Source organism: Pan paniscus, chromosome 21 (genome assembly GCF_029289425.2).
Source record: "Pan paniscus chromosome 21, NHGRI_mPanPan1-v2.0_pri, whole genome shotgun sequence".
NCBI classification, from domain to species: Eukaryota; Metazoa; Chordata; class Mammalia; order Primates; family Hominidae; genus Pan; species Pan paniscus.
The window spans coordinates 40,394,213-40,410,601 of NC_073270.2; the positions used below are offsets into that span (position 1 = coordinate 40,394,213).

Here is a 16,389-nt window from a genome sequence, read left to right on the forward strand (position 1 = left end):
CTTTTCAAAATTGCACATTTTTAAATAGGTTTGTTTGTAGAGTTTTATCTTAAACTTTTATAAGCATTCATTTAATTATTTGAAAGAGAGAGAATGAACATGTACTCAATGAGAAATGCCTGGAAAAATAAATATTTAAATGTTCACAATGACCATTTCTAGGTGATAAGATTACAGAAGATGCTTGATTTTTTTCATCTTCATTTTCTGAATCTTTAGCAATGAGGATGTATTATTTTACAATTATTCAAAAGAAATAGTTTTTGTTTTTGTTTTGGAGACAGGGTCTCGCTCTGTCATCCAGACTGGAGTACAGGAATTACAAACGTGGCTCACTGCAGCCTCAACCTCCTGGGCACAAGCGATCATCCCACCTCAGCCTCCCAAGTAGCTGAGAACACAGGCCAACGCCACTACACCCAGCTAAATTTTTTTTTGGTAGAGACAGTGTCTTGCCATGTTGCTCAGGCTGGTCTTGAACTCCTGGGCTCAAGCCATCTTCCCACCTTGACCTCCCAAAGTGGTGGGATTACAGGCGTGAGTCACTGCACCTAGCTACTTTTTATTTTTGAATCATGTGACTGAGTTACCTATTAAAAAGTAGGTAGGCAGGGATTCAAGGAGTTCAAGATCAGCCTGGGCAACATAAGGAGTCCCTGTCTCTATAAAAAAACAAAAATTAGCTGGGGCATGGTGATGTGTGCCTGTGGTCCCAGCTACTTGGGAGGCTGAAGTGGGAAGATCAATTGAGCCCAGGAGGTCAAAGCTGCAGCGAGTCATGATCATGCTACTGCACTCCAGCCTGTATCAGAGGGAAACCCTGTATCAAATAAACAAAAACAGAAAGAAAAGAAAAGAAAAAAGACCACTACATATTTGTAAGGAGTGGGCTATAATTACGACTTTAAACTTTATAGGACTACCCTAAAGAAGGTAGGGTAGTCCTATAATCAATTTTATAATTCATGGTGGCCATAAAATAAAACAAAGCATATTGCTCAAGACCGTTGTAACTGGTCCTTATACTGCAACCAAAAGGAAATCTCAAGGAGCTGCATAAAGAGGTTGCTGTGTAATAGCTATTAAATCCTTCACTAACAGCTTTACTGGAGACCCAAGGAGATGATTCATCAGGTCAAATCACAAGGCATTTCTCAATCTTAGCCAATGGCATCCTACCACAGAGCAGTAAAAAAGCAACTCTACAGGGCACCAGTATGAGGCCGTCCAGGCACATCACTCTCCACTTGTCTGGTTTAATCCAGATGGAAATTTTTGAGACACAGCTTGAGGACAGACTGCACAACTTTTAGGCAATTGCCTAAAATGTAATTCATCTCAGATATGCTTTTGCTAGACATTGTATATCAGTGGATTTGTTAGTGTATTCTCTGGCAAATGCCTGGAGTGTGGCTCTGCTATATTGATGATTAAATATGGCATCATATTACTTAATTGATAACTGATCTGGGCAAAGGGTCAGACTATGTAAAACATGTAAAACATTTTTTTGTCTTTCTTTTTTGAGACTCACTCTGTTGCCCAGGCCGGAGTGTAATGGCTTGATCATAGCTCATTGCAGCCTCAACCTTCCAGGCTCAAGTGATTCTCCCACCCCAGCCTCCCAAGTAGCTGGGACTATAGGTGCATGCCACCACACCCAGCTAATTTTTAAATTTTTTTTGTAGAAACGGGCTCTTGCTATATTGCCCAGGCTGGTAAAAACATTTTTAAAAACCCTACCATTTACTACAATATTAAAAAGTTGGCCGGGCACAGTGGCTCACGCCTGTAATCCCAGCACTTTGGGAGGCCCAGGCGGGTGGATCACCTGAGGTCAAGCATTCAAGACCAGCCTGGCCAACATGGTGAAACCCTGTCTTTACTAAAAATACAAAAATTAGCCTATTTGGGAGGCTGAGGTAGAAGAATCGCTTGAACCTGGGAGGTGGAGGTTGCAGTGAGACGAGATTGTGCCATTGCACTCCAGCCTGGGCAACAAAAGTAAAACTCCATCTCAAAGCATAAAAAATAAAAAAACCAACAAAAAAAAGTATATGGCTGGGCATGGTGGCTCATGCCTGTAATCCCAGCACTTTGAGAGGCCAAGGAGGGTATATCGCTTGAGCTCAGGAATTCGAGACTGGCCTGGAAACATGGTGAAACCCTGTCTCTACCAAAAATACAAAAAATTAGCCAGGCATGGTGGAGAGTGCAGCTACTCAGCAGGCTGAGGTGGGAGGATCACCTGAGCCCAAGAGTTCAAGGCTGCAGTAAGCTGTGATTGTGCCACTATACTCCAGCCTGGGCGACAGAGCCAGACCCCGTCTCAAAAAAAAAAAAAAAAAAAGTATAGGAAGAACATAAACTCAGAATATTTTTTGTTTGTTTGTCTTTGAGACAGAGTCTCACACTCTGTCGCCCACGCTAGAGTGCAGTGGCATGATCTTGGCTCACTGCAACCTTCACCTCCCGGGTTCAAGCAATTCTCCTGCCTCAGCCTCCTGAGTTGCTGGGATTACAGATGCACACCACCATGTATGGCCAATTTTTTTGTATTTTTAGTAGAGGCAGGGTTTTACCATGTTGGCCAGGCTGATCTCACACTCCTGACTTCATGATCTGCCCGCCTCAGCCTCCCAAAGTGCTGGGATTACAGGCGGGAGCCACCACGCCTGGCCCAGAATATTTTTAATGGAATACATTTAGTTTTAATGATAAACTTATTACTATCCTTACTTTTCTAATTTTGGTGCACACGATTAAAAACTGTGACCTGGTCTGCAGTGCATTTGGAAACATCTAAGGTACATAGATGTTTCATCTATGTACATCTAAGGCACATAAAACATACTGGTACAAGAGTACCAATATCCTCTTTAAAATAGTGAATCTACTCTCCATAGAAAAGAATAATCAGGGCTGTCAAATTCTAATATATATAAAAATGTTCCAATAGGCTGAGCACGGTAGTTCATGCCTGTAATCTCAATACTTTGGGAGGCCGAAGTGGGTGGATCACCTGAGGTCAGGAGTTCAAGACCAGCCTGACCAATATGGTGAAACCCCGTCTCTACTAAGAATATAAAAATTAGCCAGGCATGGTGGCTTGCACTTGTAGTCTCAGCTCCTCGGGAGGCTGAGACAGGAGAACTGCTTGAACCCAGAATGCGGAGGTTGTAGTGAGCCAAGATCGTGCCACTGTACTCCAGCCCGGGCGATAGAACAAGACTCCATTTCAAAAAAAAAAGTTCCAATAATATCATGCTGAAAACACTTTAAAGTCAGTTTCACAAAGTGCCTATTAGGGGGAAAAAACAAAAAGACAATAAAGATACCCATAGAACTCAACTTTATGCCTTTCTTTTTCCTGGAGTATCCTCCAAAAATAAAACCTGTGAAAATACACCAGAGCATCCAAGTAACATTTCTCACTTCATGGGACTATTATCTAACAACTAATATAAGAGCTAAATAATTAGGGCCAACTATTGTAAAATGTAAGTTTTTTTTTTTTGATAAAGACTCTCAACTCTTAACTGATAACTAACCCATGAAGCAAGCTTATTTATTTTATTTATTTATTTATTTATTTATTTATTTATTTATTTTTAGAGACAGGGGCCTTAATCTTTTGCCCAGGCTAGAATGCAGTGGCACAATCAGCTCACTGCAGCCTTAACCTCCCGGGCTCAAGCTCAGCCTCCCACGTAGCTGGGACTACCGGAGTGCACCACTGCACCTGACTAATTCTTATTTTTTGTAGAGATGGGGTCCTGCTATGTTGCTCAGGCTGGTCTCAAACTCCCGGCCTCAAGCGATCTACCCACCCTGGCCTCCCAAAGTGCTAAGATTACAGGCATGAGCCACTATGCCTGGCCAATAATTCTTAGTTACCTTGGTATACTTTTCCTATGGGTGATAATAAAAGCATATCATCCTGTATAAGACAAATATTATTTTTCAGTTTCCCGTATCAATAAGGACATAAGCTTGTTCAAAAGCAGTAGTGTCCCTATACTTCTAGCTGAGGGCCTAAGAAGCAGCATCACTCCAGCTGCAATGAACACACCTAGCATTCAGAACTTTGTTTCTAAATAACATTCTCTAATAAAAGGAGCCAGGGCCCTTGAAGAAGTGGTCAATTCCAGGGCTGAACTAAGCAAGATAAACCTGTATCATCTTATAGTTCTAGAATGTAATAAAGTGCTTTAAAAAAAAAAGTGAGATAGAGGTATGGCAAAAGGACAAAGGGGTCAAGATGAAAGCGGTCCCAATGGCCAAAACTAGAATAATCCAAACAACAGAATGAATATAGTATACAGAGTCCAGAGTATAAAATATCCAAATCTATACTGACATAAATAATTAAATAAATGCAAAGAAATGACAACTCTTCCTTACAGAAGAATTTTAATTATTAAATAAAAATGAATGAGAGAAACAGAAAAGTCACCATTGAAACACCTGAGTAATGACTGTTGCAGGCAAGATTAACCTATGAATGCAAAAATTAGTAGGCAAAAATTTAAAAACAGGATATTTGTAGAGCTCCAAAGAATAGCCCCTAAAATGCTGATTAATTACAAAGGGAAACAGTCACTTTATGGTGGAGAAATCTGGCAGACACTACATTAACCAAGGGATTATGGCTGACATCACCAGTATTAGGGCATTTCAATATGCACCCCTGATCCAATGCACTGAGAGGACCATATCATCTCAGGGGTATTCTTCCCCAAAATCCATTACCTCCGTCAAACCACAAGAAAACATTAGACAAAACCAAATTGAGGGACATTCTACAAAATACCTGACCAGAGCTCTTCAAAGTGTCAAGGTCATAAAAGATGAGGAAAAGCTAAGGAACTATCACAGATAAACGACTAAGGAGATATAACAACTAAACGCAATATGTGGCCAGGCGCGGTGGCTCATGCCTGTAATCCCAGCATTTTGGGAGGTCGAGGCAGGTGGATCACCTGAGGTCAGGAATTCGATACCAGCCTGGCCAACATGGTGAAACCCCGTCTCCACTAAAAATACAAAGATTAGCTGGCATGGTGGCAGGGACCTATAATCCCAGCTACTCAGGAGGCTAAGGCAGGAGAATCTCCTGAATCTGGGAGGTGGAGGTTGCAGTGAGCCAAGATCGCGCCACTGCACTCCAGCCTGGGTAACAAGGGCAAGACTCTGTCTCAAAAAAAAAAAAAAAAAAGGGGGGGGCGGGCGCTCTGGCTCACACCCGTAATCCCAGCACTTTGGAGGCTGAAGTGGGCAAATCATGAGGTCAGGAGATCGAAACCATCCTGGCTAACACGGTGAAACCCCATCTCTACTAAAAATATAAGAAATTAGCCAGGCGAGGTGGCGGGCACCTGTAGTCCCAGCTACTCGGGAGGCTGAGGCAGGAGAATGGCGTGAAACCGGAAGGCGGAGCTTGCAGTGAACCAAGATCGTGTCACTGCACTCCAGCCTGGGCGACAGAGCGAGACTCTGACTCAAAAAAATAAATAAATAAATAAATAAATAAATAAATTTAAAAAATAAAAATAAAAATGCAATATGGAATATTAGATCATAGAACAGAAAAAAAATTAGTGAAAGAATGGTAAAACCTTTTTTTTTTTTTTTTTACACAGGGTCTTGCTCTGGTGCCAGGCTACATACAGTGCAGTGGCATGATCATAGCTCAATGCAGCTTCCTCATCCCAGGCTCAAGCAATCCTCCCACTTCAGCTTCCCAAGTAGCTGGGACCACAGGTGTGCGCCACCAAACCAGCTAACTCTTTTTTAATTTTATGTAGAGAGAAGTCTCCCTATGTTGCCCAGACTGGTCATAAATTCCAGAGCTCAAGGCATCCCCTCGCCTCAGCCTCCCAAAGTGCTGAGATTATAGGCATAGCCACTGTGCCCAGCAAAAATGGTAAAATCTTAACAACTATGGTTTAGTTAATAGTATTGTACCAATGTTATCATCTTAGTTTTGATCACTGTACTATGACTATGTAGGATATTAACATTGGGGGAAGCTGGGTGAAGGGTATACAGATCTCTCTGCAATATTTTTGCAAGTATTCTGTAAGTTTAAAATGATTTCAAGTAAAAAGCTAAAAAACAGGCTGGTGCAGTGACTCATGCCTGTAATCCCAGCACTTTGGGAGGCAGAGGCAGGTAGATCACTTGAGGTCAGGAATTCAAGACCAGCCTGACCAACATGGTGAAACCCTATCTCTACCAAAAATACAAAAATTAGCTGGGTGTGGTGGCACACACCTGTAATCCCAGCTACTCAGGAGGCTGAGGCAAGAGAATTGCTTGAACCCAGGAGGTGGAGGTTGCAGTAGGCCAAGATCACACCACTGCACTCCAGCCTGGGCAACAGAGTGAGACTCTGGCTGGAAAAAAAAAAAAAAGTAAAAAACAAAAAACAGTGGTATCTAGTCTCTGGATCCAGCTGCCTATTTGCAGGAAATATAGATGATAGAGGAATATGTTAAATTGTATCATGATATATAATCAGGAAAATTCAAACTATGGGAGATCTGTCTGGATTCTTCAATAGATAAACACTATGGAAGAGAAAGGGAACCTGGGACCCTAAAAATTAAGAGAGATTGAAAACACAAACAAAAACTTTTTTCTTAGGGGCAAGACTAAGCCTAACGGCAAATGAACTAGGGATGTTCATTTGAGTAATAAAACTTTTAAAAATACAAAGATGTCATTACATATAAAAGTCAGGATAATAGTTACTTATGAAAAGAGTGAGGGGATTGTGACGAAGGGGGGCTTCTGAAGTGAGTGGCAAAGTTCTGATTCTTGACTTGGATGACAGTTACAAAAATGTTCACCTTACAATAATTCACCATGCAATACATTGTTATGTGTGTCTTACAAATTCTGTTTAATTTTGTAATAACGGCTTTTTTTTTTTTTTTTTGAGACACAAAGTCTTGCTCTGTTGCCCAGGCTGGAGTGCAGTGGCATGATCTCAGCTCACTGCAACCTCCACCTCCTGAGTTCAAGTGATTCTCCTGCCTCAGCCTCCTGAGTAGCTGGGACTACAGGCTCCCGCCACCACACCCAGCTAATTTTTGTATTTTTAGTAGAGACAAGGTTTCACCATGTTGCCTAGGCTGGTCTCGAACTCAAGCTCAAGCAATCTACCCACCTCCCACCTTAGCCTCCCAAAGTGCTGGGATTACAGGTGTGAGCCACCTCGCCTGGCCATAAAGGCTTTTTTAAGTAGTGGTATCAGAAGTGCTCTTCCTGACCCTGATTCTTTTATTTTTGAGACAAGGTCTTGTTCTGTCACCCAGGCTGGAGTGCAGTGGTGCAACCTTGGCTCACTGCAGCCTCCACCTCCTGGGCTCAAGCCACCCTCCCACCTCAGTCTCCCAGGTAGCTGGGACTACAGGCACACGCCACCATACCCACCTAATTTTTGTATTTCTTTTTTGTAGAGGTGGGGTTTCACCATGTTATCCAGGCTGGTCTCAAATTCCTAAGCTCAAGTGATCTGCCCACCTCAGCCTGCCAAAGTGCTGGGATTACAGGCTTGAGCCACCATGCCCAGCAACCCTGATTCTCATAGCTGTAGTAGGGGTGGGTTTCTAGATAAGTACTAATAGCTTAGGCTCTACCCTGAACTCAAAAAGCTAAGCCTATACGAACTGTCAATCTTTGGGTGAAAGCCTCAGGAAAGACTAAAACATGGCAGAAAGTTTCTAACATTATTCCTGACAGATATCTAAACAAGATGATACTGGTGGAACAGCCATACCTAAAGATTGCTAGCTCTTCATACAAAATATTATTAGCGAGGTCACCTTGGGCAAATGACTTAATCTCTCCATGCCTCAATTTTCTCATCTATAAAATGGGGTTGATAACAGTTTGCCATTTTAGAGATCAAATTAGTGCATTAACACACCTAAAGTGCTTAGAACAATACCAGGCATGTAAAAAGCATTATATCATTGTTAATTTCTTTCTTTTCTTCTTCCTTTTTTTTTTTGAGACGGAGTTTTGCTCGTTGCCCAGGCTGGAGTGCAATGGCGCGATCTCGGCTCACCGCAACCTCTGCCCCCTGGGTTCAAGTGATTCTCCTGCCTCAACCTCCCAAGTAGCTGGGATTACAGTCATGCACCACCACGTCCGGCTAATTTTGTATTTTTTTAGTAGAGACAGGGTTTCTCCATGTCGGTCAGGCTAGTCCCGAACTCCTGACCTCAGGTGATCCACCCACCTCGGCCTCCCAAGTGCTGGGATTACAGGCGTTAGCCACCGTGCCCAGCCTGTTAATTTCTTATTAATTTTTTAGAAGCTCCTGCTTTTGTTAAACAGGAAATTCATTCCTTAAAAATTTATTTATTGGCCGGGCGCAGTGGCTCACACCTGTAATCCACCACTTTGGGAGGCCAAGGCAGGTGGATCACCTGAGATCAGGAGTTTGAGACCAGACTGACTAACATGGTGAAACCCCATCTCTACTAAAAACACAAAATTAGCCGGGTGTGGTGGCTCATGCCTGTAATCTCAGCTACTCAGGAGGCTAAGACAGGAGAATGAATCGTTTGAACCTGAGAGGCAGAGGTTTCAGTGAGCTGAGATCGTGCCATTGCACTCCAGCCAGGGCAACAAGAGTGAAACTCCTTCTCAAAAAAAAAAAATTTTTTCTTTTTTTATAAGGCAGAGTCTCACTCTGTCACCTAGGATGGAATGCAGTGGCACGATCTCGGCTCACTGCACCCTCCACCTCTGCCTCCCGGGCCCATGCAATCCTCCTGCCTTAGCGTCCCGAGTAGCTGAGACTACAGGTATGGGCCAAACATGTCCAGCTAATTTTTGTATTTTTTTGTAGAGACAGAGTTTTGCTATGTTGCCCAGGCTGGTCTCAAACTCCTGGGCTCAAGTGATCCTCCCGCCTCGGCCTCCCAAAGTGCTGGGATTACAGGCATGAGCCACAAAACCCGGCCTGGAAATTTATATGTATTTTAGTTACACTATCAAATAAACCGATGGATTTGTAGAAATAGGTAACAGAAAAGATATTTTTCCTGTTGAAATGGATATGTTATTTGTGCCTGCCCAACATCAATCTTCCCTTCTTTTGGTAACAGCACCCTAATTTTTCCTATGGGATACCCCCCTTGTGTACATTTTGGGTGAGACTGCCTCCTTTCCAAAGAGGTAGATACATGACCCAGGCAGACTACAGTAATTGACCCAAGAATTGGTATATGACCCAAATCAGTTCAATGTGACTTAATTCCAGAGCTTTCGTTGCACTTATTCAAAAAAAAAGAGGTCAGGCATGGTGGCTCATGCCTATAATCCCAGCACTTTGGGAGGCCAAGGCAGAAGGATCGCTTGAGGCCAGGAGCTTAAGACCAGCCTAGGCAATATATTGAGACCCCATCTCTACAAAAAACAATAAAAAACAATTAGCAAAGTGTGGGAGCATGCACCAATCCCAGCTGTTTGGGAGGCTGAGTCAAGAGGATCTCTTGAGCCCAGAAGGATGAGGCTGCAGAGAATTATGATTATGCCGCTGCACTCCAGCCTGGGAGACAGAGTGGGACCCTGTCTCTTAAAAAAAAAAAAAAAAAAAAAATCAGTCCATACTATAGCCAATCAAAATCTATTTGGATTTGGATCCAGGGCCCCTTTACCCAAAGAACTGATCATTCAAAAATTTAAAATGTCAGCCCGGCGTGGTGGCTCACGCCTGTCATCCCAGCACTTTGGAAGGCCGAGGCGGGTGGATCACGAGGTCAGGAGATCGAGACCATCCTGGCTAACACGGTGAAACCCCGTCTCTACTAAAAATACAAAAAATTAACCGGGTGTGGTGGCGGTTGCCTGTAGTCCCAGCTACTCGGGAGGCTGAGGCAGGAGAATGGCGTAAACCCGGGAGGCGGAGCTTGCAGTGAGCTGAGATTGCACCACTGCACTCCAGCCTGGGTGACAGAGCGAGACTCCGTCTCAAAAAAAAAAAAAAAAAAAAATTAAAATGTCATGTGAAACCAGAAGGAGTCCTACACTTTACTATTTTTAAATGCCTGCCTTTTAGGGTTTATATAATCAGCTGGTTTAAAAAATATCCCATTTAAGGTACCCTTTGAAGAAAAGTAATGCTTACAGATGTTGTACCTTCCCTCCCAAATGGTACAAATAATCATGCTGATTTAGTCAGATCCAGATGATGGGTGGTTAACAAATCTCTCTCTCTTTCTAGTCCTGACACTGGCCTCAAGCTCCAGACCTAAACCTGTCAGTATTGTACTATCACATTATACACACATGAAACACTACTATGTCCTTTCTGATTCATCTATTTCAGCCCATGTCAGCACTATTTTTCCTAATATCTCAACTCAAAACCTTAGAATTCACCTTTTTGGCTTTCATTATTGTGTTGAGCTTCAACATGGATTATCTCGTTGAACAGGATACATAATTTCCTATTTTACAGATGGAAACACTGACGTTAGAATTCATACAGCTTGGCCGGGCGTGGTGGCTCACGCCTGTAATCCCAGCACTTTGGGAGGCCAAGGCGGGCGGATCACGAGGTCAGGAGATCGAGACCAGCCTGGCTAATATGGTGAAACCTCGTGTCTACTAAAAATACAAAAATTAGCCAGGCATGGTGGCATGTGCCTGTAGTCCCAGCTACTTGGGAGGCTGAGGCAGAAGAATCGCTTGAACCTGGGAGGCAGAGGTTGCAGTGAGCCAAGATCACGCCACTACACTCCAGCCTGGGCAACAGACTGAGACTCCATCTCAAAAACAACAACAACAAAAAAAGCTTGGCGCAGTGGCTCATGCCTGTAATCCCAGCACTTTCACAGGTCAAGGCGGGCGGCTCACGTGAGGTCAGGAGTTTAAGACCAGACTGGCCAACATGGTGAAACTCATCTCTACTAAAAATACAAAAATTAGCTGGGCATGGTGGCGGGCACCTGTAATCCCAGCACTTTCACAGGTCAAGGCGGGCGGCTCACCTGAGGTCAGGAGTTTAAGACCAGACTGGCCAACATGGTGAAACTCATCTCTACTAAAAATACAAAAATTAGCTGGGCATGGTGGCGGGCACCTGTAATCCCAGCTACCCAAGAGGTTGAGACGAGATAACAGCCTGAACCTGGGAGGCGGAGGTTGCAGTGAGCCGAGATCGCGCCATTGCACTCCAGCCTGGGCAACAAGAGCAAAATTCTGTCTCAAAAAAAAAAAGAATTCATACAGCTTATAAGTTGAAGAACTAGAGAAAGAGTCAAACCTTTTCTGAGATTCCAGACCCTGCGCTCTTAATTACCAAACAACACTGTCTCATCTTTGGATCCTTCACCTGTCCATCCTGTAAGTAACCTCCTGTAAGTAACCAGATCCTATGCTTTCTTCTCTTCCACATTTATTCAACAGTAACTACACACCTACTGTATGCCAGACATAAAAGAATTCAGGAATGAATAAAACAGAATCCTTCAAGGAGCTCATAATATAGTGGAAAAGGCCAGGTGTGGTAGCTTATGCCTGTAATCCCAGCACTTTGGGAGACCCAGATGGGCGGATCACTTGAGCCCAGGAGTTTGAGACCAGCCTAAGCAACATGGTGAAACCCCATCTCTATAAAAAATACAAAAAAAAAAAAATAATAACAAGTAGGGTTGGTGGTACATGCCTGTAGTCCCAGCTACCAACTACTTGGGAAGCTGAGGAGGGAGGATGTCCTGAGCCCGAGAGGTCAAGGCTGCAGTGACCCATTATCACTGCACTCCAGCCTGAGTGTCAGAGTGAGACCCTGTCTCTTGAAGAAAAAAAAAAAAAAAAAGAGGCCGGGCATGGTGGCTCACACTTGTAATCCCAGCACTTTGGGAGGCCAAGGAAGGCAGATCACCTGAGGTCGGGAGTTCAAGACCAGGCTGACCAACATGGAGAACCCCTGTCTCTACTAAAAATACAAAATTAGCCAGGCATGGTGGTGCATGCCTGTAATCCCAGCTGCCCAGGAGGCTGAGGCAGAAGAATTGCTTGAACCCAGGGGGCGGAGGTTATGGTGAGCCGAGATCGCACCATTGCACTCCAGCTAGGGCAACGAGAGTGAAACTCCATCTCAAAAAAAAAAAAGAGAGAGAGAAAATGTGGAAAAACCGGATATAAACAGGTAATTATGAGATAAGAAATGCTCTTAGTAGGGTGTAGAGGAAGAAGGGCCTAATACTGCCTCAGGTTTTCAGTTATCCAGAAGAAAACAGGAACCAAATGGCTTCGATTCATTTCAACAGAAAAATAATATGCAGAGGTAACAAATCCAAGCTCTTACAATCTCAGACATGAATTATTACTATCTTTATTACCATTCCCCAACTAGGAAACCTGGGCAAATTAACTTCTCTAAATTTCAGTTCCCTCATCTGTAAAAGGGGGAAAATAACACCATCTATCACATAGAAATAAATGTGAGGACTAAATGAGAAAAGGTATATGTTACCATTTTTAGAAACCTTAACTCTATTCATAAAACACCCATTCATTATGCCGTTCCCCATACCAACATTCTATGGGATAACATCAAAACGTTAGCCTTGGCCAGGTGCCATGGCTCACGCCTGAAATCCCAGCACTTTGGGAGGCCAAGTGAGGCTGCTTGAGTCCAGGAGTTCCAGACCATCCTGGGCAACATAGAAAGACCCTGTCTCTAAACAAAAAACAAAAACAAAAACAAAAAAACTTTAGTATTTAAAGGACACAAAGGGGACTTCTGGGGTGCTGATACTGTTTCTTGAACTAGGTGCTGGCTACATGAGTGAATACAGTTTTTAAAAATTCATTGAACTCTACACTTACTTAATATGCATTGTATGTATACTGTACTTCAGTAAAAAAAAAAAAAAAAAAAAAAGTTGTTTTTTTTTTTAATCATCAAACTCTGGCCTAAACCTAGCTTTCACCCCATTACTCCCCTGCTTTGGACATTTCACATCCTTGAACGTTTCTTCATCCTATTTACTTTCTGCTACCTGGAACTCTCCTTTTCTCTAATCTCCCTTTCAAAACCCTACATCCTTCAAGAGTCAGCTCAAATCCCACATTCTGGAAAACTGGAAAGGTAGGGGATAGTTTATTCAGGGTCAGAATACTAAGGAAGGAACTGGGTGGACACATAAAGTATACTTTTCATAAATTATTATAATGATTTGTCTCCCTCACTAGCCTGTGCAGCTACTTCAGGCCAACTTCGGTTTCTCGCTGTAGGCGTTAGTATAAAACAATGTTCGGTGAAGAACTTAGTAAGGAACAGTAACAAAAATTGCCCTGCAAGTCCCAGACTGAGAAGAGACGTCTAAAGCACACGCACACTCTCCTCGCTTAAGCAAAATTGGTCCCCTCATCCCGGACCCCCTCACACATAACCTTTTACCCCAGGGAGCACCCCTCGCGATCCCGCCCCAAATCCCAAACTCCTCTGCAAGCCGCGCTCCACAAGCACCTCCTCCTCTTATTCCAACCCTTCCCACAGACCACACTCCTCGGCTCAGGACACTGAATGGGACACGCCCCCTCAGATCCCCACCACTAGGTGGTCCGGCCCCCAGGGCCCAAACCTCACGACACTGTCCCCACGCCCCGGTCCCCACGCCCCCTCCCCTCACCAGCCCCGCCCTCAGGCCCCGCCCTCTCCAAGGACCCCACGAGACAGTCAGTTCTCTAGGAACCGCGCGCTGGCGGTCACTGCCCCCGCCTCCCATTCACAGAGGCCGCGGGAGGGCAGGCGGGGCCTGACAGTCTGCTCGAGCCAGTGGCCTCACCTCTCTTCCAAGAGCTCAGTGGGGACACCACCTCCACCCGCTCGGAAATGAACTCGGCCAGACTGGAGCGGAACAAGGCCGCCCGCACTGTCACAGCCACCACCAGCACCAGGACCAAGGGAGCCGCCATGATAACTGGGGCGGGCGCGCGGGCGGGGAGGGAAGGCGAGGCGGAGGAGCCTCGCGCGCTGTGCGCCACGCTGTGTAGTTCCGCGGGTGGGCGCGCGCCGCCGCTGGCGCCGGAGCGGCCAGACGTGGGGACTACGGCTCCCAGAAAGCCTTGCGGCGAGGCGGGCCGGAGCGACGGAAAGCGGGCGCCTCAAGCTGCGTGTGCAGAAGGTGGGGCGAAACCTTCTACGATCGCAGGTGTTTTGTGAAGCCGCGCCGCTATAGCGGGGCTGAAACGCTGCTGAAAGTAGAAGCGGAAGTAGTCGCCTTCCTGGGATTGTGAGAGACTTTTAAACAGATGTTAAATTCACTCTTGCGTGTATGTTTTCAATGCCAAAATGTTTATTTTTATTTTTATTTTTTTTGAGATGGAGTCTCGCTCTGTCGTCCGGCTGGAGTGCAGTGGCGCGATGTTGGCTCACTGCAACCTCCGCCTCCTGGGTAGCTGGGATGACAGGCGCCCACCACCACGCGCGGCTATTTTTTTTTTTTTTTTTTTTTTTTGTATTTTTAGTAGAGATGGGGTTTCACCATGTTGGCCAGGTTGGTCTCGAACTCCTGACCTCAGGTGATCCGCCCGCCTCGGCTTCCCAAAATGCTGGAATTACAGGCGTGAGCCACCGCGCCCTGCCCAAAATGTTTATGTTTTTTGTTTTTGAGACAGGGTCTCAGTGCCGTCGCCCAGGCTGGAGTGCAGTGGCGCAATCTCAGCTCACTGCAGCCTGGACCTCCCGGGCTCCAGAGTAGCTGGGACCACAGGTGCGCACCACCACACCCGGCTAAGTTTTTGTACTTTTAGTAGAGACGGGGTTTCGCCATGTTGCCCAGGCTGGTACCTTTTATGTTTTTAAAGAGTGTTAAATGTGTATTTTTTAAAAAATTTATTCTGGCAGTTGTTTGTTAAACGCCAACTATTTTCCAGGCACTATGTTAGGTTCTACAGATACGTTTTGGAGTAGTAGACTGATTTATTAGCTAGTTCAACAAGTCGCTTAACCCTTCTGTGCTGAAAAATGTGCTGATTATAGGCTAACTAGGGACAGTTGAGGAAGGCTTAGAAATTTTTTTTTTGTTTTGGAAACGGAGTTTCGCTCTTATTGCCCGGGTTGGAGTGCAATGGCGCGATCTCAGCTCACTGCAACCTCCGACTCCCAGGTTCAAGCGATTCTCCTGCCTCAGCCTCCCGAGTAGCTGGGATTACAGGCATGCGCCATCACGCCCGGCTAATTTTTTGTAATTTTAGTAGAGACAGGGTTTCTCTATGTTGGTCAGGCTGGTCTCGAACTCCAGACTTCAGGCGATCCACCTGCCTGCCTCGGCCTCCCAAAGTGCTGGGATTACAGGCTTGTGTCATCGTGCCTGGCCGGAAGGCTTAGAAATTTTGCCAGTCGCTTTTAAACACAGCCATTTTTGAAAATTAAGACATATAAACCTACAGTTAAATAACTTATATTGAAAACAACGGAATACATATTCAACACGTCGCTTTCTAATTATTTTACTACACTTTTTTTATATGTGCTTTTGAGATTATTTACCACCGCTGTATCAGTACAGCAAATACTATCTCTTTCTCTTCCCAAATGGTGGTGTTCAGTTTCCTCAGGTTGATAGATTGAAAATCCCCCCCAATGCGAGTGTTTACACCACAGGAATCAGCAAACACTACAAATCAGGGGTTTGGGGTTTGGAGAGCCCATTGATAAGCATTAAGCAGCACACTTCATTAATTAATGTATAGTAAGTGCTTAAATATTAGCAATAATAATATTAAATGTGCAAGGAAATTTCATATTTGTGAAGAAAAGGAAACAGGCTGGACGCAGTGGCTCACGCCTGTAATCCCAGCACTTTGGAAGGCCGAAGCAGCCGGATCACTTGAGGTCAGGAGTTTGAAACCAGCCTGCCCAACATGGTGAAACCTCGTCTCTATTAAAATTACAAAAATTAGCCAGGCATGGTGGCCTGTGCCTGCAGTCCCAGCTACTCAGGAGGCTGAGGCAAGAGAATCACTTGAACCTGGGAGGCGGAGGCTACAGCGAGCCAAGATAGCGCCATTGCACTCCAGCCTGGGCGACAGAGCCAGACTCTGTCTCAAAAAAAGAAAGAGAGAGAAGAAAGAAAACGAAACAGTGTATGACTGAGAATAACTGCTGGTGTAATAATAAGGGTGGTAACACTAGACAAGGTGATCAGGGAAGACTCTAGAAAGAGGTGATATTTGAGCTGAGACCTAAAGGATGAGAAATTAATCAGAGCCTCCAAGCAGAAGGAGCGGACTGAGTGGGGAAAGAGCAAGGTATGTTTGAGGATCAGAAAGAAAACAAGTATGGCTCAAGTGGAGAGAATAGAAGAAGCTGTGGATGGAGAGACGGGGGGCAATCAGGTAGGGGACCTATTGGCC

The 16,389-nt window shown here is 44.7% G+C and overlaps 1 protein-coding gene across 2 annotated transcripts in view; it reads right to left on the reverse strand.

Moving 5' to 3' along the window:
* Positions 1–14,062, reverse strand: part of PIGU (phosphatidylinositol glycan anchor biosynthesis class U) — a 114,676-nt gene extending 100,614 nt beyond the window's left edge. Inside the window, exon 1 of one of the 2 annotated variants that reach the window (XM_003831824.4) lies at positions 13,818–14,062. In XM_003831824.4, the coding sequence (XP_003831872.1) occupies positions 13,818–13,947 (130 nt within the window). In that variant the 5' untranslated portion in view covers positions 13,948–14,062. The remainder of the gene's footprint in view (positions 1–13,817) is intronic. The other variant, XM_034947655.3, reaches the window with a different exon arrangement.
* Between the last annotated feature and the right edge of the window lie 2,327 nt (positions 14,063–16,389).